Source organism: Lepidochelys olivacea (assembly GCF_965140295.1).
Source record: "Lepidochelys olivacea isolate rLepOli2 genome assembly, chromosome: 25".
In the NCBI taxonomy this organism is placed as follows: domain Eukaryota; kingdom Metazoa; phylum Chordata; order Testudines; family Cheloniidae; genus Lepidochelys; species Lepidochelys olivacea.
Window position 1 is genome coordinate 6,993,068 of NC_140435.1, and position 24,987 is coordinate 7,018,054.

Consider the following 24,987-nt stretch of genomic DNA (forward strand, 5'->3'; position numbering starts at 1 on the left):
TAGCCGCACGGGTGACATCTTGCTCACATTGACGTCAACAGCAAAACTGGGGTCAGGATTTCACTCCTGAGCCGTCCAGACAGACAAAGACATCTCCTACAATCCTCATGTCTCTATATGCAACGGGCTTTTAATCAGAGACTCCTAGACTTCAAGGCCAGAAGGGACCATCATGATCATCTAGTCCGACCTCCTGCACATTGCAAGCCCCAGAACCTCACCTGCCCACTCCTGTAACAGACCCTAACCTCTGGCTGAGTCACTGACGTCCTCAAATCTTCAAGTTACAAAGAATCCACCACTGACACTAGTTTAAACCTGCACATGCCCCGTGCCCCAGGCTCATCCAATTTGCATTTCTCACTCCAGGACCAGCTCTAAGAAAGGGGGGGAAAAGGGCCCCCCCCGTCCTACCCCAATAGATCTTTAAAAATCTGATGCAACTAATGGGAGGCCACAAACCCTAAATGCCTTAATGGCATGAGGACGGCACTGCATCACTACTGGGCAGCTTTACAGTGGCCAGGGTGCCTTAGCCACACGGTTCCAGACCTGAGTGCGGCGGGCTGCTTTTCAGTGTAATCTTAGCTCTGCATTTCCTCGGTTTGTAATCCTGGGGTTGGGGTTAATTACAGCCGGCCTCCGGCGGTTCCTTTACCCTGATGTACTTTGAACTTAACTCCATCTAACAGCGACTTGTCTGGGAATGTGTGCGTGGGTGTGTGACTATACGGGCATGTGTGTGCATTTTATGTGTGTATCTGCACATGTGTGTGTGTAAATACATGTGTGTGCGTCTGCTTGTGTATCTCTGTGTGCTAATAGGACAGGCTTCAGATGCATCCGATGAAGTGGGCTGTAGCTCACGAAAGCTCATGCTCAGATAAATTGGTTAGTCTCTAAGGTGCCACAAGGACTCCTTTTCTTTATGTGCTAATACGTATCTCTATGTGTGTAAGTGGGTGTGTGAATATCTGTGTACGTGTCTGTATCTGTGTGTGTGTGGGACTAACTATGGGCATCGGCATGTGCTCCTGTGCATAGGTGTGAGTGTGCGTCAGTGAGCGTGTGTGTGTGTGAATGCGTATTGCTGCAAAAGGCATATTCAAAATATTGTGAATCTCGTCAGTTTCCTTGTGATAAATATTTGCGGCTGCACCCTGCACTGGGGGCATATGGGGAGATGTTTTCTTTCCAGATGGGAGGACGGCACAGACATTTGGCACAGTGGCCCCCTCAGAGACATAAGGCATGCTCAGGACAAGAGGCTTGGCACATGGTACCCAGCAGATTGGTGCCATCTGCCTCGCTTTTCTCCAGGCTCACTTCGGGGCTGGGGAGTGCAGATAACCAGCTGCCAAGCTGGGGAGGAATTCAGATGCGTTGGCTTTCAAAGGTGTTCCCTCCCCTTTGTCCTTCCCTTCTCACTTGGGGAGACGCCGGGGCGGGATCTCTTTGTGAGGAGCCGGAGGGAGATGGGAAAGTGGGCATCACACACAAAACACAGCCTCTCTCATCATCAGTGAGAAAACTTGCAGCACACGTAGCAAGCAAGGCAGCCTGTCCCAGTGGTTAGAGCACAGGAGTGCCACGCAACCTTTGCCAAGCCACTTCCCCTCTCTGTGTCCCTTCGGCCATTTAGACTTTACGGCCCAGAGCCTCAAATTCAGTGGCCAGTCGGAGCTGAAACACCTTTGGGGACCTGGGCCTAAGCCCGCTGGGGCAGCGACCGGCCTCCTCCCTTGGTGCATGCACAGCACCTAGCAACAGTGAGAAAAAGGCACTTTTCCTCCCTCTTCATTGCCCTGCATCTTCCCAGCAGGACTCAGCCAGAGAGCAAGCCTGGGAAATCCCCTCCCCCAACGGGGAGAGGCCAGAAAGCCGCCTACAATGGGAACGCCGTGGCCTCCTTCGCCAGCCCAGTGGCTGCTGCATTGCACCCGGCCGTGCCCCGAAAGGCCCCCGTTCAGCAAGGCACTTCTGCGGGTGCGTCGCCGGCAGCATGTGCTCTCCGCTGCGGTCTGCGCGTCGGGTGGAGCCTGCGTCTAAGGAAGGGGCTGAAGTGGGAGAGAACTGAGCCCACGCTGACAGCTAAGAAAGTGCCCCAGTGCTTTGCTGAATCGGGGCCCACGGCAGGGTTCAGCTAATGGGAGCCGGCCTGCAGGGTTCGAGCCTCGCCCTGGGAAGAGTCCATTCCCCAGGGCCCAGAAATCCAGCCCGGGTTTGGCTCCTCGGCGGGGTTGGATCCATTTCGCTGGTGGCCTAAACTCCACTCCGGGTTTTCTCCTCCCATCCCTGGGGGAGCACAAGAACCTGCGGCTGGTTCTACCCTCTGCAGGAGCGGGAGGCAGAGTCCGCTCCAGGTGAGCTGCAGAATCCAGGTCCAGACCTTCTCCCAGGGGAGTTCGCCGCTGTCAATCAGTCCTCCGGCATGCCCGTTCTCTGGGCAGGATGCTCTGGTCTGGTGGGGTAGCCTGGCCTGGCTGGGTGCAGGGTGCTTTGCCATTGCCTGGCCCGGCTGGCGAGGCATGCAGGCGGGTGCATTGAGGCGCTCTCCACTCGAGTGCAAGGCCTGGCTCGGACTAGCTGACACGTTAGCTACCCCCGGGCAGAGAGTGGCCCGGGCTGGGCCCAGCGACAGCAGTAGAAGGGCCTGACCCCGTTCCTGACGCTCTCCCCTCGCTCCCCGGCTCTAGGTCAGTCCAAACGCCTTGGTATCCCGGCCGGTTCCAGCCACAGACCCCCCATGCTGCTGTTCTGGCCCCCCGTGCTGCCCAGCTCCCTGCAGCCAGAGCAGGCAGCTGGTCCCAGAGCCGGCACCCAGCAGCCGGCAGCTTTAATCCACCCTGCCCTGCAGGAGACATTGGTGAGGCTGGAAGGGCTGGGGCTGCATGGGGGCATGGGTGGGGGAGGGGCTTGCCTGGGGTCCCCTGTTCACACCCAGCGTCCTCCAGGGTCCAGCAGCCCCATTGCTGCAGGACACCGCTGGCACCCATGGGTGGCTGCACGGAGGCTGGTGCCGCTCTGGGGGGTGAAGATGCCCCGGCTGCCTTGCTTAGATAGCCCCGCCCTGTGTGACGCCCAAAACTCCCAGCACCAGGCCCTGGATGCATGGGGGCAGTGCCCAGGAGGGGCGAGGTGCTGTCCAGGCATCCGTGCCCTGCCCAAGGCTGGGGGGCTCCGGGCCGCATGGCGCATTAGCAGGGGGTTTCTGTGCCTATAGTGACAGGAATCCAGGCTGGGCACAGCCAGCGGAGCAGGGAGAGGCAGGGAAGGAGAACGGGCGACAGACAGGGCGGGTGCGTGTGGCCGCCAGGGAACAGCCGGGCTCCGGCGCGTGGGTGGGACAACACGGGGTCTGCCACCCACGGGACCCCTGGGACATGGTGATATTAGGGTCTTGAACTTAACTCCCAGCACCGCAACAGAGCAGTGGGAGCCTGGACACAGGGTCGGGGGCAGCATGGGGACAGGCGAAGTCAAGTCAGCTCCTGCAGCTGGCGTGTCAGCCAGGACGCAGGGCACGGCACTGCTGAGAGGAAGCTCGCAGCACTGGGGTTATCTACCACCACAGAGCAGGACACTCTCTGACTGCCCCCCATCCGCCCTGCTGGCACTGGGGCAGCCCAAGGAGCAGGGACCCCTTTTCTCTCTCTCGCTGACTGGTTCCCGGTGGATCAGGGAGGCAGGACCCCACCTCGGGTGCTCCTGGCTCGGGCTCTCCCTGTCCCCACCCAGCCTGGCCGGCTCTGGGGGGAACTGCCTCCTTCCTCCCGTGCCTCACCCCGATCCTGCCCCCACACACTGCAGCCATACTGCAGCCTGGCCCCCCTGTGCCTGCTCCCCCCACCCTGGGAGGGCCCCCCCGCAAAGGCTGGCGTCAGCAACACGCGGCTCTGCAGGAATCCGCCCGGGATGCTCCGGAGGCCCCAGCACAATTGATCCAGGCGATTGACTCCTGGTGCACTGCCAAGCCGCTGCCTTTCATCCATGACCGCCCTGCCCCGGAGCGCTCCCCCCCCCCCGCTGCAGACCACTGGGCCCAGCCTCCCCACGAGCCCCGGAGCACTGCCCCCCCCCTCCACTGCAGACCACTGGGCCCAGCCTCCCCACCAGCCCCGGAGCACTGCCCCCCCCACTGCAGACCACTGGGCCCAACCCCCACCCCACAGCCCCAGAGCGCTGCCCTCCCACTGCAGACCAATGGGCCCAGCCCCCCACACCAGCCTCCAGCCCCAGAGCACTGTCCTCCTCCCCCCCGGTGCAGACCACTGGGCCCAGCCCCGGAGCACTGTTCCCCACCCCACTGCAGACCACTGGGCCCAGCCCTAGGCCAACCAGACCCTCTTGGTCACTTTGGGGTCTCATTGGGGGAAGGGGCACATCACAGGGGTGGCTCAGATGGGGGAGGAGGAGGCAGAGGAAAGCTGGAGAAGGATCCCAGTGGGGAGCTCCGAGCCAGAGCCAAGGGGTGCGTGGGGGGCTGGGAGCCGGGGATTTGGTTCAACTTGTTCGAGAGCTGCTGCAAGGGCCACGTGCAAACCCCGGGTCTGGCCCAGAGTCTGGGGGCTCAGCTCTGGGAGGGGGGGCATGACTGCTGCCTCCCCAACACCACTAAGGAAACTGAGGCAGTGACAGGGGAAGGGACTTGGCCAAGGCCACGCAGCAGAGGCAGGGAACAGAAGCTGGGGGCAGCTGGGAGCCAGCAGTGCTCAGGGAAGGGCTTTGGGGTACAGGGACACCTCACTGGGGGAGCCCTGAGCTGGGGGCCTGGGGCTTTGTGTCCAGGAAACGAGGGGGAGTCCGCAGGTTGTATCTGGACCCTGGGGCCGCTGTAGCTGTGCCCAGCCTGGCTGGCATCCGGCCTGCCTCGGCTGGTCCCCCCGTGGCCCAGCCAGCCCTTTGAAGCTCTGGCCAAGGCTCTTGCCCCTCTCCTTCGCCTTGAGCAAACAGCTGCCCGCGTGTGCCAGGGAGGGGTGGGTGGTGCCAGGATTGGGCATCCAGAGCTGCTGGATGGCCACCCCGTACAATAAGGGCCTGTCTTCTCCTGCCAGAATATGCCCCCACCCCACCCCTCAGCAACAGGGGACAAAAATGGACCCACCCCCCCACCTCGGGGGTGTAAAGCAAAGGGGGGAGGTGGCACTTCAGGCTCTGTTCCCAGCTCCTCATGCAGGGGCAGGGGCAGGGGCAGGACTGCTTAGAGCAGGGAGCCAGGATGCCTGGGTTCTCTCCCCGGCTCTGGGAGGGCAGTGGGGTCTAGTGGCTAGGGCAGGGAGCCACGGGGGCACAGGACCAAAGGGTCCCTCTATGGCTCTGCCATCGACTCTCTGTATCCTCAGACAAGTCACCTCATGAACTCTGTGAAGCCTGGATCCAAACTTTCCTGAGGCACTGGGGCGCCTGGAGATGGGGCTTGCATTGTGTCTATCTGTGCCTCAGTTTCCCCATCTGTAAAATGGGGACAATCCTGCCCGCAGGGGACTTCCTCAAGGACTGGTCACTGCTTCCAGACCCTCAGAGGCCAGGCGTTTGGAGCACCAAGAGTTATGGCTGTGGCCAGGAGGGGATGAGGCCAGGGTGGGGGCTCAGGGGCAACAAAGTGTGATGGACACACAGGGATCCCTGGCGGGAGCGGGAGGAGCCACAGGAGCTGTGTGGGGAACACAGTGGTGGGGGGTAGTTCTGAGGTGGGGCACTGGGACCTTCCCACAGCCTTGGGGCCATGCTGAGCACCACAGGGCATGGAGGGGGGCAAGGGGGGACTGATCCCCAATTCAGCCTTCTCACAGGTTCCTAAAGGTGGGGTGATCCCCCCCTAGACTCTGGGAAAGGACGGATCCAGATCAGCCCCCTCCCGAAATGCTGAGCCACTGCCAAGGGAGGGGCTGGGGGAGAGATGGGGCTGGATGGGGTGGGCTATGGGGCTGGGGAGGAGCTGGCAGAAGGCAGCGGGGGGCTGAGGGAGAGATGGGGAACAGGGGGTTGGGGGGCTGGCAGGAGCTGGGCGGGAGGGCGAAGGATCCTGGGGTGGGTAGAAGGGGCGGAGAGGGCCCAGTCCATTATCAGCACCGAGGGAGGGGAGGGGGCGCAGGCTGCTCCCAGCTGATAACGGGGAGACCAGGGAGATGACAGGTTAACCCTTTAGCTGCCACAGGAGCTGGGGTGGGGGCAAATTGTCCAGCTCCTGCATGGCTTAGCCACGGGCCCAATTCTCCCCCAAGGAGAGGGGACCGGGGGGCCGGGGCCTGGACTCCCATTCTCTCCCCATCGGTCCCTCTCCGGGGGTGCCACATTCTGGGGGTCTGCCTGGGGACAGTGATGGGGTCAGCCTGGGACTGGGGGGTGGGTGGGAGCGAATGGGGGTGCGAGGAAGTGCGAGTGAAGCAGAGACAGGCTGGAGGCCAGGGGCCTGAGCGAGAGACCTTGGGGGTGAGTCTGTCGGCCATGCTGGGGTCGGGGTGTGTGTGAGGGGCTGGCTATGGTGCGGAGGGGAGGGGCATGTGAGGGGCTGGCTATGGGGCAGAGGGGAGGGGGCATGTGAAGGGCTGGCTATGGGGTGGAGGGGAGGGGGGCATGTGAGGGGCTGACTATGGGGCAGAGGAGGGGGGGTGTGAAGGGCTGGCTATGGGGTGGAGGGGAGGGGGGCATGTGAGGGGCTGACTATGGGGCAGAGTGGGGCGTGTGAGAGGCTGGCTATGGGGTGGGGGGCATGTGGGGGCTGGCAATGGGGCAGAGGGGAGGGGGGCATGTGAGGGACTGGCTATGGGGCGGAGGGGAGGGGGGGTGTGAGGGACTGGCTATGGGGCAGAGGGGAGGGGGGGTGTGAAGGGCTGGCTATGGGGCAGAGGGAAGGATTGGGCAGGCTGCCAGGAACACGGACAGACTGAGGGAGAATTGATGTGATTTTGCCTCCCGGGGGAGTGGGCTTTAAATCTGGCCAAGGTCAGGAACCGACAGGAGATCAGGGGTCTCCCGCCTCCCTCGCCCCAGACATCCATTCTCTTCCCCTCAGCCCAGCGTTCGCACGGCTCAGAGTCCCTGCCCGAGACAGACCCGGCACTGAACTAATCCATGTGCTGGGTCGGGAGTGAGGGGCACCGGCAGAGATGGTCGGGGGACCCCAGGGCTGGGCTGGCAGGGGCTGCGAGTCGGGAGTGAGGGGCACCGGCAGAGATGGTCGGGGGACCCCAGGGCTGGGCTGGCAGGGGCTGCGAGTCGGGAGTGAGGGGCACCGGCAGAGATGGAGGGGCAGGGCTGGGTTAGCAGGGGGATCAGGGATCTCTGGCAGGGCGGGGCTGGAAGTCTGCCCAGTAGCGGCTCTCAGCAGCCTGGCTTTACTGCCTGGTTTTGCTCCAAGGAGGAGGCAGCTGGAAGTGTTAGCTGGGCCCTGACAGGGCGTGAGGACACCTGCGAGCTCCTTGCCCCCAATCCCCCTGGCTCCAGCCTCCATTTCAACCAACTCCACAGAAACGGAGCAGCTGAGAGCTGGCACCCCAGCAGGCGGGGGGCTGGGACAGGCAAGGGGGGCATGACAGCTGGGCCGTCCCACCGCACAGACATGGGGACACCAGGTGAATGGGCCAGGGCAGGAGTTCAGAGCCCGCCCTGGCTGGGCTGAGCTGTGGAACTCATCGCTGCAGGAGGCTCATCCAGGCATGTTGCATTACAGGTAATTCAAGGAGCGCTAGAAATGCGAGCGAAGGTAATATGCCCCCGGCCCCGGCCAATGCTCCCTGACCCCCAGCTACTCCAACCCTGGGCTCCCCCCACAGCTGTGCCCATATCTCAGGGTTCACAGCATCAGCTAGAAGGATCTCTCCCCTTAGCCCATGCAAAATACAGGCCAGCTGGTCAGCTGCAGCATAGGTTGTGATGGTTTTGAATCATCTTTTACTGAGGCAGCATAGCCTAGTGGCTACAGCCCTGAACTGGGACTCAGGAGACCAGGGTTCTATCCTTGGCATAGCCTGCTGGATGACCTGGGGCAAGTCACGTCCCCTCCCCGTGCCTCAGTTTCCCCCTCTGTGCAATGGGGATAAAGACTGTGACCTGTTTGCAAAGCGCTTTAAGATCTACAGAGGAGAAGACCCGGAGGCAGGGGCTGCTGCTGCAGGCAGGGAGCTGGGCTCAGGATGTGGCTCCAGCGGTGGAGGTGGCAGGCTGGACTGGACAGGGCAGTGGCCTGGGGAGCAGGAGTCTAGGTGAGCTGGGAGAGTGACCCGAGGTGGGACACCGGATTGGTGGAACAGTTTGATACAGCAACAAAAGGCCCAGCAGCCTGCCCTACCCCAGCTCCAAGGAGGTCTTAACTCCCGGGGGCTCCGAGGGTCGGTTTTGTTCTGCTGGAGCCCCAGGAAGACACAGGGGGACAATCCTGCTCTGGGCTTGGGGAGAGGGTGGACCACAGCGGAGAACCCCGGGTGCCCCCAGAACAGGGTCTCTCTCTCTCGCTGCAGGGGCCGCTGCCTAGGAACACACATTTTCGGGGGGCTGTATCTTAGGAAGCCCCTGGTCAAATGGCCCCAAATCTGCATCGCTGAGCCCAGCCAGCGCCCCAGGAGGCTCGCAGAGCCGTAAAGAGAACGCTGGCCTCAGCCTTAGCCACGGCGCAGCCGCGCTCCACCCTGGTCACTCCTGGGCCTTACACATGACAGAACCAAGGGGCAGCTGGAACCGCAGAGCCCACCCAGAGCCCAGCGGGTTCGGCTGTACAGCTAATTAGCCTCTGGCGCCCAGCCCCCGCACCAGGCAATCCCACGCGGGAGTCAGGATCCCTGAGTTCTAGCGGATGGAGCAGGAGACGGAGAGCCAGGACTCCTGGGTTCTCTGTCTGGGGAAGTGCACTCTCGCGATTCCAGCATGGGACTAGGAGTCAGGACTCCTGAGTTCTCCTGCTGGCTCCATCACTTGCCTCACTGGGTGGCCTTGGACGAGGCTCTTCACAGGTCCGTGCCTCACTTTCCCCACCTGTCCCATGGGGGCGATGACGCGCCTCCACCTCTGAGCGGGTCCTGAGGCTCCGCTCACTAAGTCCTGGTGACGCAGTGCTGTGAGATCCAGGGGGAACCACGCCTGACAAGGGCCCAGAGATCAGCTGCTGCCCCAGTTTGCTCAGACCTGCTCCCTGGCAGGGGTTATATCCCTGCCCTTGTCAGATCTAACCAGCTGATAAATAATTTCCATACCCAGCACCCAGAAGCCCCTTTATCCTGATACCAGGGCTGCTGGCTCAGTGAGGCCAGAGAAACCGGGCTCCCCAGGGAGACAAGGGGGGATCGGCCCCGATCCTGCATGCACAGACGCATACACTTAACTTTACACAGGTGAGCAGTCCAGGGGCTAGGCCTGCCAACCAAGGGGCTGGGCTGGGCTGGGCCCCAAAACCCCTGGTTCTATTCCTGGCTCTGTCACCGACCTGCTGTGTGTCCATTGGCAAGTCACTTCCTGTCTCAGCTTCCTCTCCCACTGGTCTAGCATAACAGCTCGTCTACACCTGAAAACCAATTCGGATTAAGGTAGGGTGTGAATTTACAGCAATAACTAATCCGGGATAAGAACGTCCGCATGGGAACTGTTCCATAGGGGCTAGGCCAGTTCATTTCCCCCTGCAGGATCAGGGCCAGAAAGCCCAATTTCAGATCTCAGCTGCAGGATGTAAATCTGGAGTGACTCCATGTAAGACAGCAGAGTGACTCTGGATTCACACCGGGCAGTAAGATCCAAACCCGGCCCTGGGGTTTCCCTCCCAGCCATCTCACCCGCAGTTGTTTCCCGTTGCTCGCAGGACACCTCAGCCCCGCCCGCACCCCCTTGGTCAGGGGCCCGGCCCCGGCGCCCCCCGGCCGGTCACACACGGGCCGGCTCCGTTACGCCTTAAACGGGGACGCGGCGCCACCTTAAGCGCCGGCGGGGCCAGAGACCGGCTGGAGCCTCCTCGGCTGAGCGCGGCCAGCGGGGGGGTCCGGCCACCTGCGTCTCCTGGGGGGGGACCCCCATCACCCAGCACGGGGGGCCCCCGCCCTCCCCCCACTCGCCTGCCTGCGTCTCCTGGGGGGGGTCCCCCATCACCCAGCACGGGGGGGTCCCCGCCCTCCCCCCACTCGCCTGCCTGCGTCTCCTGGGGGGGCCGGGGTCGCCCCATCACCCAGCACGGGGGGCCCCCGCCCTCCCCCCACTCGCCTGCCTGCATCTCCTGGGGGGCCAGGGTCCCCCCATCACCCAGCACGGGGGGTCCCCGCCCTCCCCCCACTCGCCTGCCTGCATCTCCTGGGGGGGCCGGGGTCCCCCCATCACCCAGCACGGGGGGCCCCTGCCCTCCCCCCACTCGCCTGCCTGCATCTCCTGGGGGGGCCGGGGTCCCCCCATCACCCAGCACGGGGGGCCCCCGCCCTCCCCCCACTCGCCTGCCTGCGTCTCCTGGGGGGGCCGGGGTCCCCCCATCACCCAGCACGGGGGGCCCCTGCCCTCCCCCCACTCGTCTGCCTGCGTCTCCTGGGGGGGTCTCCCCATCACCCAGCACGGGGGGCCCCCGCCCTCCCCCCACTCGCCTGCCTGCGTCTCCTGGGGGGGCCGGGGTCCCCCCATCACCCTGCACGGGGGGCCCCTGCCCTCCCCCCACTCGTCTGCCTGCGTCTCCTGGGGGGCCGGGGTCCCCCCATCACCCAGCACGGGGGGCCCCCACCCTCCCCCCACTCACCTGCCTGCGTCTCCTGGGGGGGTCTCCCCATCACCCAGCACGGGGGGCCCCCGCCCTCCCCCCACTCGCCTGCCTGCGTCTCTTGGGGGGGCCGGGGTCTCCCCATCACCCAGCACGGGGGGCCCCCGCCCTCCCCCCACTCGCCTGCCTGCGTCTCCTGGGGGGGCCGGGGTCCCCCCATCACCCTGCACGGGGGGCCCCTGCCCTCCCCCCACTCGTCTGCCTGCGTCTCCTGGGGGGCCGGGGTCCCCCCATCACCCAGCACGGGGGGCCCCCACCCTCCCCCCACTCACCTGCCTGCGTCTCCTGGGGGGGGTCCCCCATCACCCAGCACGGGGGGGTCCCCGCCCTCCCCCCACTCGCCTGTCTGCGTCTCCTGGGGGGGCCGGGGTCGCCCCATCACCCAGCACGGGGGGCCCCCGCCCTCCCCCCACTCGCCTGCCTGCATCTCCTGGGGGGCCAGGGTCCCCCCATCACCCAGCACGGGGGGTCCCCGCCCTCCCCCCACTCGCCTGCCTGCATCTCCTGGGGGGGCCGGGGTCCCCCCATCACCCAGCACAGGGGGTCCCCGCCCTCCCCCCACTCACCCGCCTGCCTCTCCTCGGGGGGGGCAGGGTCTCCCCATCACCCAGCATGGGGGGTCCCCGCCCTCCCCCCACTCACCCACCTGCGAGCGTCTCCTCTGGTGAGGGCCGGGGTCTCCCCAGACGGGACCCCCCATCCTGGCTGGGCCTCTGGGCGCTACCGCAGCACCCATGGGGAAGCAGAGCCGCCCCGCGGGCTGCTCAGATCCTGCCCCGGGGGCCACAGCCCAACCTGCCCCGGGGGCCACCGCCCTTGGCCAAGCCCCAGCCCCAGAGCCAAGCCAAGCTGCTGGGGCAGCTCTGTCTGCGGGAGGCTGGGGCGCTGGCAGGCTCAGCTCCAGCCTGGCTGGGGTGACTTCGGATTGACGCCGGGGTCATGGAGGGCAGATCCGAGGCAAGATCCTCCCCAGCCCCTCAAGGTCCCTGCAAACACAGCGCCCCCGCTCTCACTTTGTGACACATTCTGGTCTGGCCCCTTCCCCTCCCGCTGCCAGCTCCTCTGGGCTGCAGGAGCCCGCGGAGGTGCTGAGCAGAATGCTGATGCCCATCTCTCCCCGGGCCTGGGCTGGCTATTGCCAGCCACCTGCCCCACCACAGCCTGCCAGGTCACAGGGGCCAACCCCAATGCCCCTGCCCCGGGGCACACTTCAGAGCTGAGCCTTCCCCGGCCTGCACTGCGGCTTCTCCATGGGGGCAGTAGGAGGGTGCAGTCAAAGGTTTCCTCTTTCTGCTCCTGAGAGGGGCTCTTTGGAGCTCCCTGGGGTGCCCCCTGCATTGCAGCAGGTTTGTGCTGGGGAGGCAGAGACGCATGGGAGGGAGGGAGCTTGCATCCCACATTTGTTGTAGCACTGTTCCTTCCTCCCAGCTGCTCTCTCTGCATTCCCCACAGGCTCCCCAAGCGCCCTCCACCTCCCCCCCCCGGAGAACAGCACCCCCCTCACATGTCACGTCCCCGCCTGGCAGAGAGAAGCAGCCAGACTTGGCATCATGGCGGCAGAAATACCAGTCACAGCGTTCCCTGGCGGCGCCCTCCCGAGGCAGGGTGTGAAATTCGATTGCTGCCCCAGCAAGGCCCAGCCTGTGAATATGACGGCGCATGCTAACTTCACAGCCTGCTCTGGGCTGCTGCAGACCCCTTCCAGGAGAGACCCGGCGGGGAGCCGGAGAGAACCACAGGGCCTGTCTGTGTGCAGCAGCCTCCCCAGAGAATCCACCTTAGATTCATCTCAGCCCAGCGTGGGCTCCTACCAGCCCTGGGGAGCTCCCACCCGGTGCGAACTGGTTGAGAAAAGCAGAGTCCAGTCCACACAGACACCAGGGCTGCAGAGCCCGGCAGCCCCCAGTATTCAGGTACGCGACGCCGAGCTCCCACGACGGCCCTCCCACCCCTCGCCATCCCCGCGACCTGCCATCCCTAGCCGCAGGACCACCAGTCTGGTGCGGGAGGGGAAGCACATAACAAATCAAACCGCCCCGGGGGGCAGAAATGTCTTCTCCGATTTCCCCAGCGTATGTGTTTGCTCCTCACGTGACTTATGGCTTTGTCAGGTCCCCTTTGATGGAACGACAGCCACTGAAATGCCCACTCAGGTCAGGATCTGCCCTTGGGCTTGGGCCAGGAAGGTGGGTGTGGGGGATGGAGGCAGGAGGTCTCCCGTCTGCCATTGGCAGGCGAGGGGCGATTCAGGGTGCGAGGCCTGCCTGAGCCCAGCAGAGATCTCGGGTGGCCCGAGGCAATCCCTGCAGCAAAGTCCTCTCCTACCTGGCTTGTTCCGGATTAGCTTCCTGGGGCATGGATACCAGGAGCTCTGGCCTGGCCCCTCTAATCCCGGAGCCAGGCACAGCAAGAGCCTGTGGCATCCACCTGGAATGAAAGCAGCCTGGCCTGGGAATGGAAGGGCCAGGGTCTCTGCCTCAGGCGGAAACCAATATCTACCCATACATTGCAAGGAGCAATCCCTGGCCAAGTCACTGATGCTCTCAGAGTGCAACCGGGTCCTGATTCCTGAGTTCTGCCTGGACCCTGCCTTACTAGTTCTGCTGCACCCACATTCCCACTGCAGTGTGGCCCCATTTCCTGGGCTCTGGTCCCATGCTCCGACCCCCAGGGCCACCCAGACCCTTCCTCCCATCTGTCCAGGCTTGTGCTGGGTTCTGAGTGGGACCCCAGACAGGTCAGATGCTCCCAGGGCTGGGGCTAGATCTCCTTCTGCATCACGTGTGGATTAAAGTCTTGGAACCAAACTGTGGCCTTGACCACAGCAAACCTCCCCAGATCCAGCCGCAGAGCAGACAGAGGGCAAATGCTATTTCCCTTCCGCCGATACAGTCCCTTGTTCCATCCCTGTCCGTGCCGGCCAGGGCGGGTTACACTCTGGGCTCAGCACCTGGCCCCAGAGCATGTGCTGACAGCAGGGAGAGGGACCCCAGAGGTTCCACCCATGCTGAAGGGAGAACGCACAAGCATTGTGTGCAGTCCAGAGGGGGAATCAGAGAGAGCCAGCCAGCGAGACTGGGGCCCAGCAAGTCACACCCAGTGCCTGAGCTTCTGACCTTAGTGAGCCGCAGCCAGTCCCTTGTGGCCCCAAACCTCCCGCGTTGGACTGGGTTTGTCAGAGTCCCGCGTACCAGCGAGGGACAGCGACCCACCGGGGACACGCAGAACAGACCTGAACTCCTGCTTCGCACGCCAGCTAACCCTTCTCTGACACACAAGCGGCTAAGGCTTTAGCCTAGGAAACGTGGGCTCTATACCCGGCTCTGACACGGACCTGCCGTGAGACCTCGGGCAAGTCACGTCCCTGTGCTGTGCCTCAGTTTCCCCTCCCGTGTTTTGTCCTCGCTCTCTGCCTGTACAGCACCAAGCGCAATGGAGCCTGGGGGTGCTACCATTGCAGAAATAACAACAGCATCCTCCCCACCCCAGCACAGCCACAGGCCACTGCTGCGTGGCCAGGGACCAGGGAGAAACCCCGCCCGTCGTTCCCAGTCCAGACCCGCTTCTCCCCCAGACTCATTCCGGGGCATTTACCACCACAGCCCCCTGGCTGAGCTCGGGGGGATCCTAGCCCCGGTGGAGTCAATGGAGATTATTACACCCTATGTTTTTAGGCCAGAATTTTCTCAGCACTCTGCACCTCTGCAAATCAGGGCAGCTGGAAACCCAAAGGCCCAGAATCAGCAGCCAGCACTGAATCCATGGCATGGACTGTGGTGTGGAGCTTCCCCCAGAGCACCCTGCAGTGTCTCTGGGGCAGAATGAAGGTCGATATTCCTGCAGGGCTTCCCAGGGCACATCACCTCCTGGCTCTTACCAATGCTTCTGTGCATGGAGCCGGCCTTGCCAGCTGCCACGTGCCCTGGACAGCAAACTCTCTCCTCACCCCTAGCTCTGTCTCCGCTCTCACTGCCCAGGCAGTGCTGGGCTGACTTTCCCCTGGCATTGCACCTGCTGTCTCCACATTCCCAGCCGTGCCCGTATTCCTGCCCATGGTCCCAGCCACGCAGTCCCTCCAGCTGCCCCCGCGCTGCCAGCAGAGCTGGCTGGCTCAGCACCTGCCCTTCTGGGCACTCATTGCAGCTGAATGCAGCCCTGCCAAGGCCGGGATCCCTGCCCCCCGGGCAGCTTCCCTCCCGAGACGCACTGGGTAGAGCCTGTCCCTGCACTGCCCAGGCCGCCTACCCCACCCTTCAATGCACCCTGCAGCCACATGGCCCCTCGGGAGAACAAGCCCCGCAGAGGGGAGCTGCCCTTGCTGTTGGCTGGGGAGCACCCGGAGATGGCGCGACGGTGGGTGGGTGCCTAGATCCCGTAGGGAGGCACGTGCCTCATTCCGAAGGACCCCAAGACTGCACACAACCGCCCTGCCCCCGCCCCACCACTGACATGCAGCCACCTCTGGCAACTCACCAGGAATAAAACCACCCAACAGCCAGGATCCATTCCAGACGGGCAGGAGATGGCACACTCAGGCTGGCATTTACACAAACAGGGGATCAGGGCCAAGGCTACGATTTGGGAGACCCCAGGGAAAGGAGCAGGGTGGGGGGGCTGTGCTGCATTTGTTGGGAGTGGGGAGGGGCTGAGGATCCTGCAGCTGGCAGGGAATTGGGTGGCTGGGGCACCAGTCCTCGAGGCAGAGAATTTAGGACAAGTTGGGGCAAATTTAGGGCAAGGTTCATCTGTGCAGGTCAAAGTCCTGAAAACAGGGAAGAGCCGGGCCTGGATTCTTGCTCGTTGGGAATGGACCCTGGGCACAGCCCCATCCCCTCCCGCACTCTCAGGCGGCAGTGCAATGCAAAGCCGGTCCCGTGGGACCCGCAGGTGGCACCTACCTCTCTCGCGGACGAAGTAGGCCAGGTACAGGTCGAGCTCCTTGACGGAGACGCTGATATGGTGGGGCTGGACGCACAGGATGGGGTTGGTGCACTGGGCTGCCTTGACCAGCCGCTCCCCATCCGTGCTCTCCAGCGGGATACCCTTGAAGAGGATCACCATGACCAGGTCCAAGCGCCACACCTTGTCGGCCTGGCGCAGGCAGTCGATGCGCCGCATCTTGCCCTTCTGGTCGGGGTTGGAGAGGACGCAGCAGGAGGGCTTCTTGCCCGTGATGGAGAGCACAAAGTCCTCCCGGAACTCGGGCCGGATGTCCTTGCGTAGCTTGGCCAGCAGCCGGGACGCCCACTTCTGCTTGACCTCGGGCTTCTCGTTCAGCAGCTCGTCCTTCACCGCCCTCTCCTCATCCTTTGTCATCCTCTTCTCGTGCTTCTTGAAGTACTTGCGCTTGCGGGCCTGCAGGTTGAACCAGGTGTAGGCAAAGGCCCGGACGTGGGGGAGCAGCGCCTCGATGAACGGATGGAACTCATCCTGCAGGAGCAAGCAGACAGATCTGGCCGTCAGGACAGACGCACAGACAGGCAGGACCAAGTCCCTGGGCGCCGTGCACAGGGGGATTCTGTAGGGCCCATGGTTCTGCGGGAACACAGCATAGTATTGGGGGGAGGTGCTGGGCATCAGGACTCCTGGGTTCTCTTCCCAGCTATGGAAAAGGAGGGGAATCTGGCGGTTAGAGCTTGGGGACCGAGAGACAGGACTCCTGTGTTCTCTGACAGAACTGGGAATAGAACCCAAGAGTCCTGACTCCCAGCTTCCTACTATTCTAATCACTGGTCTCCATGGGGGACCTGGGACTCAGGGCTGCTGGATACAAGGGGAGTGGTGTCTAGTGGTTAGAGCAGGGCAGGCTGGGTGCCAGGATTCCTGGGAGGAGAGTGGTGTCTAGTGGCTAGAGTCGGGGGTCTGGACTCCTGAGCTCTCTTCCCAGTGTGTGTCTCCTAGCAGGGCTAGGCTAGTCCCTGGGGGGCTGTGAAAAGGTAGGGGGTGGGGAGCAGAACTGGTACACCGGGGATCCCAGCCGGGGAATTCTGCTGCAGTCATTCGATAAAGCGAATTATTGCATGTCCATTGTCCTCCCTGTTTAATGGACACAAATGGGCGACCCCTGGCCAGGTCCGGCCTGCAGCGAGGGCATTGTCAGGGGGTTGGGGCATGTCCCCTGGGGTGGCGGGGTCACCTGCTAGGAGATCAGACCCTTTGCTGCCCTGCCTGGAGGTCCTCAGGGGCTGGGGGATCCCTCTGTCTTCTTTGGAGTCACTCCTGAGCTTACACCGGACTTAGGCCTGGGGGGTTTGGGGTGAGGAGAGTCTGGACCCCCCCACACACACCACAGCCGGCACAGTAGGAACCTGCTTTGGCAGGCGCTGTGGAGTGTGGGGCTGGGGCTGGATCATAAGCAGCCGGCGACTGTCGAGGCTCCAATTCCAGGTGCAATGGAGCTAATAGAGTGGGGAGGGTGCCGTGGCCACAGTAGCGAACCCCCTCCCCTTCCCTCTCGCCCCGATGGCCCAGCGATCCAGGCTCAGAATTCCCCAAGGCAGTGCCAGCTGCACGCCATCCTCCCATGAGACCTGTGCCCAGGGCCAGGCGAGGAGGAGCCGGCAGACTGTATTCTTGAGCCCAGATTGAATCAGATTCTGAGATCGGAGGCACCCAGGCTGGGTCTCTGTGCCCACCTCTTTGCCTGGGCATGAGTGCGAGCTTATGTGCCTGCATGCCAGGGAACACGTTGGAGCCCACGCACAGAGCCCAAGGGGTCTGGGCCCAGCATTCCCTTTCCCAGACCGCCACAGCAGGACCCCGCCTGACGCTGACCAGCGGCCGTGTGGCCAGCAGAACCATCGTGCCAAACGCAGCCCCATCCAGGGAACGCCCCAGATTCACCCCACTTCTGGCCCAGCCCCTGCTCCAGAGAGTGAGTCACGCTCTGACGGTCTTTTTCCACTTGGCTAGTGTTTCCCAGAGAGTCCGTCCAAGAAAGAAACCAAGAAAAGCGCCTCCCCTCCGTACCCAATTTCCCCATTTTGTGGCTTGGGGGAAAGCTCACGTGGAAATGCCAGAAGGTGGTTACTAGGTGCTAGGACTCTTCTGCCGGTGCTGGGGAAAGGACCACCTGCCATTAAAAAACACCAAAGCCAGGTTCCCAGCCGCCTTTGCGAGTGTGCGAAGGAAGGAAAAATCCCCCCGATTGAGGCTGGAGATGAAACCCAAGAGGCAGCGGATTCTTCGTGCCAGACCTCCCTGATATTTTGGGCGCACTCCCTGCTTTGAATATGGCTCAGATTAAAGATAATTGGGATTGCATCAGGAAAAAGCCCTGTGTGCCAAGCCCGCTCTGCTATGGCAGCAGTTCGGAAATGTTTTCCTTGAGTCGCTCTGCAGAGCAGAATCTCCGCTCAGCACGATCGCATGGCAGGAGGCTGCTAACCACAACCGGAGCTGCTCCTTCTCACTCGCTCGGGGGCCAGATCCTTCCCTCACCGACCCAGTGTAAAGTGGGGGCGGCTCGACTACAAGCAGTGGAGCTATGGTGGCATTAGAGAAGGCAAGGATCTGTCCCCGCGGCTCTTAAGAAAACACAAGAACTGTGAGAAGCAGCAGTTTTGCCCAAGAATTTGGAAAGCCGTTGAAAAATTATTTTTCTTTGGATTGTGGTTCTGCTCTGAAAAATGAGCGTTTGGAAAAAAACCAGCCCTTTCCTCCCGTCACCCTCTGCCTTTGGGGGGTGTCCTGGGCCAGGGCTGCTGACCTGGGTGACTAATGCAGCTTTCCCAGCTTTGGATTCCCGCACAGCTACCCCAGCAAAGGGAGAGAGGGCTGGAGTCCGCTCCTCCTGGGGTGTCATCCACAGACCCTGCTGCCCACGGTCATGGCCACGAGAAATGGGGGTGTCCCAAGCAGGGGTGCTGGCTAGAAACCATGTATTCAATGTTCGTTATAATTACCTGCCAGCAGATCGAGGGAATGATTATTCCCCTCTATTCAGCACTGGTGAGGCCTCATCTGGAGTACTGTGTCCAGTTTTGGGCCCCCAACTACAGAAGGGATGTGGACAAATTGGAGAGAGTCCAGTGGAGGGCAACGAAAATTATTAGGGGGCTGGGGCACATGACTGATGAGGAGAGGCTGAGGGAACTGGGATTGTTTAGTCTGCAGAAGAGAAGAATGAGGGGGGATTTGATAGCTGCTTTCAACTACCTGAAAGGGGGTTCCAAAGAGGATGGCTCTAGACTGTTCTCAGAGATATCAGATGACAGAACGAGGAGCAGTGGTCTGAAGTTGCAGTGGGGGTGGTCTAGGTTGGATATTAGGAAACACTGTTTCATTAGGAGGGTGGTGAAGCCCTGGAATGGGTTACTTAGGGAGGTGGTGGAATCTCCTTCCTTAGAGGTTTTCAAGGTCAGGCTTGACAAAGCCCTGGCTGGGATGATTTAGTTGGGATTGGTCCTGCTTTGAGCAGGGGGTTGGACTAGATGACCTCCTGAGGTCTCTTCCAACCCTAATCTTCTATGATTCTAAGGTGGGGCGGCAGCCCCCCAGCGCCCCTCATTCCAGCCCCAGTCGTTCAATTGGAAGGCCACAGGGAGTCACCCAGGGCAGGAAGTGACCTGCAGGCCCTTCTGACCAGCAATGACTGGTTAGGGGGAAGCCCAGCTGGGCTCTCAGATCCCCGGCTGACCGCGCCAGGGGTAGGCAATAAAAAAAAACAAATAAAAATTGAACAGGGAGCCAGGGCAGCAAGACCAAAAACGTATCTTTTTAGCTGCAAGCCAAGTGCCTCGGTTCTGGAACCACTGAAACAATTTCCACGGGATGCGTCCGATGAAGTGAGCTGTAGCTCAGGAAAGCTCATGCTCAAATAAATTGGTTCGTCTCTAAGGTGCCACAAGTCCTCCTTTTCTTTTAACGAACACAGAGCCACTCGGCCCATCTCCTCCCAGGGTTGTGTTGGGAGGAGGGACGGCACAGGCCCAGGGGCAGGACCTAGGGTCCCGTCAGCACCGCAAGCCCAGGCTGCATCCCGCTCTGCACAGAGCTGGGGGCTGGGGGCTCGCTGAGTGGGGACACCCCGGCGTGTGCGGCTGGTGAGAGGGGGAATCTGGGAAGCCAGTGGGGATAGTCCAGTGCTGCATGCGGATGGCCCAGTGCTGGGACAGAGCCTGTCTGAGCTGGGGTAGATCCCGCAGTCTCCAGGCCAAGCAACCTGCCCTAAACCCACAGCGTGATCAGGGACCAGGGACCCCCCAACCCTGGCATCCCGCACACCCCTGCTGCAGATTCAGTTTCACTTTCAACCCCCCTACCCCCGTCAAACCCCAGCGGCTCAGGGTGTCCCAGGACAGCGGCGCCTAGTGGCAGCGACCTGATGCCCCAACCATGCCCCATCGCCAGAGCTAGCTGGTGAGTGGCCAGACTGTCTGCCAGCTCAGGACGGTACCATCCATGCTGGCCCTCTGCCAGGGGCCCATCCAACCCGGGGCAGGCAGGAGGGTGGGGGCCTGAGGCCAAGCCCTGGGGGCACTAGGGAAGCTGGGCCCAAGACTCTGGAGAGCTGCCCCCGTCGGGACGTCCCTGGTACCCCGCGGGAGTGTAGCTGCAAGAGGAGGGAGGCTCGGATCCCCGCTGGCCTCCGGCACCGCCAGGCTGCCGGCTTGATTGGCAGCAGCAGCTAATCCCCGGCCGCCGGGCATGCAGCTTCCATCAGGGAAGAAGGTCAAGGCAAAGCATCAAACCACTGCCGTGCCCCCAGCCCGCCCGGGCCAATCCCGTCTCCAGCCAGTGGGCCGCATCCCAGAGCAGGCTCCTGGCGGGGCATCCCAGCACCAGATCGCTCCCCAGCCAGCCGAGTGGCTCCCCATGGAGCGTCCCTCAGGGAACGCCCCCTCCCGATGGTACAGCACCCCGGGCGCACCCCGCACCAGGGCACTCGCGGCTCTGAGGCAGGGAAGGAAAACGAACCAGGAACCCAATGGAGAGGGGAGTGGAGGGGACTCGTGCTGCCAAGGGGAGCGCTGACTGGTACCTGCAGGGCCCCTCTCCAAGCATGGGCACCTCCTTACACACCCACTGTGGGCACCTCCTTACACACCCACCATGGGCACCTCTCCCAGCACAGGCACCGCTTCTTACACACCCACCAAGAGTACTTCTTACACACCCAGCATGGGCACCCCTCCTTACACACCCTCCATGATCACCTCTCCTTACACATCCACCATCGGCCCCTCTCTAAGCACGAGCACCTCTCCTCACACTTCCACCATGGGCACCTCTCCTTACACACCCACCCCATGGGCAACTCTCCCAGCACAGACACTGCTTCTTACACACCCACCATGGGTACTTCTTCTTACACACCCAGCATGAGCACCTCTCCTTACACACCCAACACGGGCTCCGCTCCTTACATACCCACTGTGGGCGCCTCTCCTTACACACTCAGAGGCATTCCTGCCCACACACAGGGCACCTCTGTCTGCAGCTGCGTTTCTCTACGCCAGGCTCGGAGGACGGAGCTTGTCCCTCTGACTGTCCAGCCTGGCAAAGGGTTGATTTCTCCTAGGCCTCTTGGCCTAGTGGTGGCGGGGACGGGGTGTGTCTTGTGAAGACCGGGCAGGAGGCTGGAGGCCATGGGCTTGCCCTGCTCCTGCGGGATGGACACTGGGGGATGCTGGGGAGCGGGTCTGAGCTCACCACATCCTCCCTGTGCTGCCCTGCTCTCTCCATAACCGTGTCCCCCCGGCAAGGCTGTGACCCCCCCATCCCAGGGCACTCCAAAATACAACTCCCTGGGGCTTTGGCAAGGGACTTTAGTTCTGGCGAGGCAGCCCTGGACCCGGTGCCCGGGGGTCACTGGCACAGCTCTCCCCACAACCGGGACTTGGTCTGCAGGGGTCCCGGGAGCTCAGACTCCACGGCCCGTTTGATCCTTCAGGGCCCCGAGAAGGGGCCAGCTAGGGAAGGCAGGGCTTTGTGGGATCCCGCCATAGGAGGGAGCTGGACTGAGGCCCAGTGGCCTCGTTTCACATGCAGGCCACCACACCACGCCCCCTGGGGACAGCAGCCGGGTACCGCGACCCAGCCCTGCCCCAGAGGCCCCACAGCTGGTTCCCAACCCCCTTGGGCAGCCAGTGCCCCTCTGCAGCATCAGGCCCGGGTGCTAACATAGGCACCGTGCTGCCCATCAGCTGACGCTGGGCCAAGCCAGGTGGGCGAGGGAGCTGTCCCATTGCCCCAGAGCGCAGGGGCACCCAGCCTCGCCCCAGACATGGCCTGGCCAGCCGGCAGCCGGGAGGGCTGGGAGGAGGTGGAGACAGCAATCCTCTCTGGCCTGGCAGCAGGGGCAGCCGAGAGTGAAGGGGGAGAGCTGCCTAGGCCGTGCCCCGCGCTCTGGGCTGCCCCTCGCCTGCTCTCCAGCGCCCACTCTTGAGGGCTGAAGGAGTAGCAGAGATGGGCTCCGGAGAGGACCACCCCCCGCTTTGCTCTGCAGATGGCAGGTTGCTGTGATGACCGTCTTTGGGGGGGACAGGTGGGGGAGGGAGGGGACACCCTGGGGAAAAGCAATGGGAGAGTATGGTGCACATTACAGGGAGGAACCGTTGGGCAATGCAGGCAGGGGCAGCCCAGAGAGCGGGCTTTCCATGCCCCTCAACCCTGCCCTGTAACCCCCATTAGTCCAGTCCTTAGAACCCCCCTGCCCTGGGCTCCCCCCACAGCTCTGCCGGTGCCCCTCACTCCCGACCCGCAGCCCCGTGCTGTTCAAGCCCTCCCCCCACCCCCCGCCGGTGCCCCTCACTCTCGACCCGCAGCCCCCTGCTATCCCAGCTCTGGGCTTCCCCCTGCCCCAGCTCTGTCAATATATCTTGACCCTGAAGATCTGATACAAGCCCCAGGCCTGGCCCCTCCTGCTCCAACACACAAAGATTTTCTTTTTTCACTGTGAACAAACTCCTTCCGGGGATCCCGCCAAGTCCCAGCAAAATCCCAAACAGGGCATCGGCGGTGCAGAGGTGACAGCTCCATCCTGCTCCAGCACCCGGCGTGCTATTTCTCATACAGCCGCGCTCAGGGGCCCAGTCAGGATCGGGGCCCCATCCACAAAACCCATGGGACTGCTGGGAGAAACTGCCCCTGCCTAGAGGAGTTGCCTTCGAACTCCCCCATCGCCGCAGTTCTGGGGCCCAGTATACACTGGCCCTTGTTCCATCGGGGCGCCCTATTGCTTACAGGAAGGGTCCCAGCTCCAGCTTCTGCTGCATTCTCTGTTCATGGGGCTGCTGCTGACCCCCCTCCCCACAGTCCTGTTCCACTGGTGACAGGTCCAGGGAAGAAGCCCCGTGGCCCCAAAAGGCTGATTTCTGTGCTGGGATTAAGCAGGGATCTGGGATGAACCGAAAGCTGGGGCAGCTCCTGAAATCCGATCAGCCACTCCGGCAACTTTCCCTCCCCTCCCGGATTATCTCCACTGCACAAAGATGTCACATATAGTTAATCTGCCTTAGTGGCCAGGCCGGACAAGGGACCAATTCATGTGCCGTAAATACAGATGTTCCGGGGGGAAGCGCAAACTACTGGGCAGGCGCCGTGATTGGGCTAAGATGGCCTTCTCCTGCGGGGCTGGGCTGTGTGACGACCCAGGGGGTGGTTAAAATTCCCAAGCAAACCCAGGCTCCTTGGAAGAGGAAGGGTTACGGACAGCTTGGTTTGGTACAGTAGCTAGGGAGATAAAAAGTGGAGTTAAGATATTATTGTTATTATTTGTATCCCTGTTGTGTTTAGCAGCCCCAGTCCTGGCCCAGGCCCGCATTGCGCTAGGTGCTGTACATTATCTATTAGGTATATTATGGTAGTGCCTAGAGCCCCAGCCATGGCCCAGGCCTGCACTGCGGTAGGCACTGTACAAAGATTGAATAGAAAGACAGTCCCTGCCCCAAAGAGTTCACATATGGGCAAGAGAGATGGACAGACAGGGATGGTTTGGGCCATGCATTGTGGGGCTCCTCAGAGGCAGTGCAGAAGAGAACAGAGAGAAAGGCGGGCATTGGTAGGGGAGACAGGAGCCCTGGATCTATTCCTGGCTCTGCTACTGACCTGCTGGATGAGCCTGGGCACAACCCTTCCCCCCTCAGCGCCTCAGTTTCCCCTCCTATCTTTGTCTGTCCTCTCTAGCTGGACCATGAGCTCTCTGGGGCAGGGCTGTCTCTCTCAGCACAGCAGGGCCCCATCTTGTCAAGGCCTCTAGGTCTGAGTGTAACAGACAGCCCAGTCCAGCCATGCTGCTCTGTGCCAGCAAACACCAAACTCAGCCCCAAGAGCCTGCTCTGCCGAGCTTGCCCCTTCTCCCAGCAGAAGGACAGCTCTGAGGCCAGCCAGCTCCACCAACGATTGCCTTATCTCTCTTTAGACCTGAACAATCACAGCATGAGCTTCAGGTGAGAACACACCAATGCCTGGCCCCCACGGCCCATCCCCCCACCTCCCAGCCAGGACTTCACAGCTGGGACCCACTGCTAGCTGGATCCTCCTCAAGAGCAGAAAGAGAACTCAGCACTTCCTGCTCAAAAAGCACAGCTCCCCCAGCCATGCCACTTGAGCTAAAGGATGATCTCGGGCACCAGACACCAGTATAGGGCATATGGCACACGCTGAGCATGGCTGGTTCCGTCCAGTAGAGGGCAGCGATGCACAAACACACCCACCCTAGCCAGTGCATTACAGCGCCAAACAACTGGGGACCGGAGAATAGGTCGTGCCACCCTGTGCCTCGAACCCAAACCGGCCCCTTCCTGAGGTTCAGCAAAAGTTTGGTTCACTTTGCCTGTGTTGGTTTTCATTTGCGCTGCTGAGTTTCTGCTGGGCTTGGAGGCAGCCGTGCTGAAATATCACAGAAAGGCTGTTCTCGTGGCATTTCCGGCCAGGAATCTGGCAGGAGATCCTGTCCTTGGGCCATGTCCAATCCCGTTTTATAGAGCTCTCGAGATCTGGGGAAACAGACAGCTTGCAGGGTGCTGCTTTTGTAGAAACAGGACCCAATCCTGCTCCTGCTGCTGTTTGACTTCAGTGGGAACAGAATTCGCCTTTGTTTTTTAACTCTTTTGTGGCCTTTTCCAGCCAGAGATTTCAGAGCCCTGCCCAGACAGACCAAAGCCACCACATTCCTGCTAGGGAGGGAAGCGTCCTCCATGAGTTACAGATGGGGAAACCGAGGCAAAGGGACTTACATAAGGACACACAGTGAGTCAGTTGTGAAGCCTGGATTAGAACTCAGGTGCTCCTGGCACCTTGCCCTATGCTGGGCCCACTAGCCT

The 24,987-nt window shown here is 62.1% G+C and overlaps 1 protein-coding gene across 3 annotated transcripts in view; it reads right to left on the reverse strand.

The window, feature by feature from the left end:
* NFIC (nuclear factor I C) overlaps nt 1-24,987 on the reverse strand; it is a 141,498-nt gene that overhangs the window by 78,534 nt on the left and 37,977 nt on the right. For all 3 annotated transcript variants that reach the window (XM_084614789.1, XM_084614787.1, XM_084614788.1), the window contains exon 2: nt 15,619-16,150. In XM_084614789.1, the coding sequence (XP_084470915.1) occupies nt 15,619-16,150 (532 nt within the window). The remainder of the gene's footprint in view (nt 1-15,618; nt 16,151-24,987) is intronic.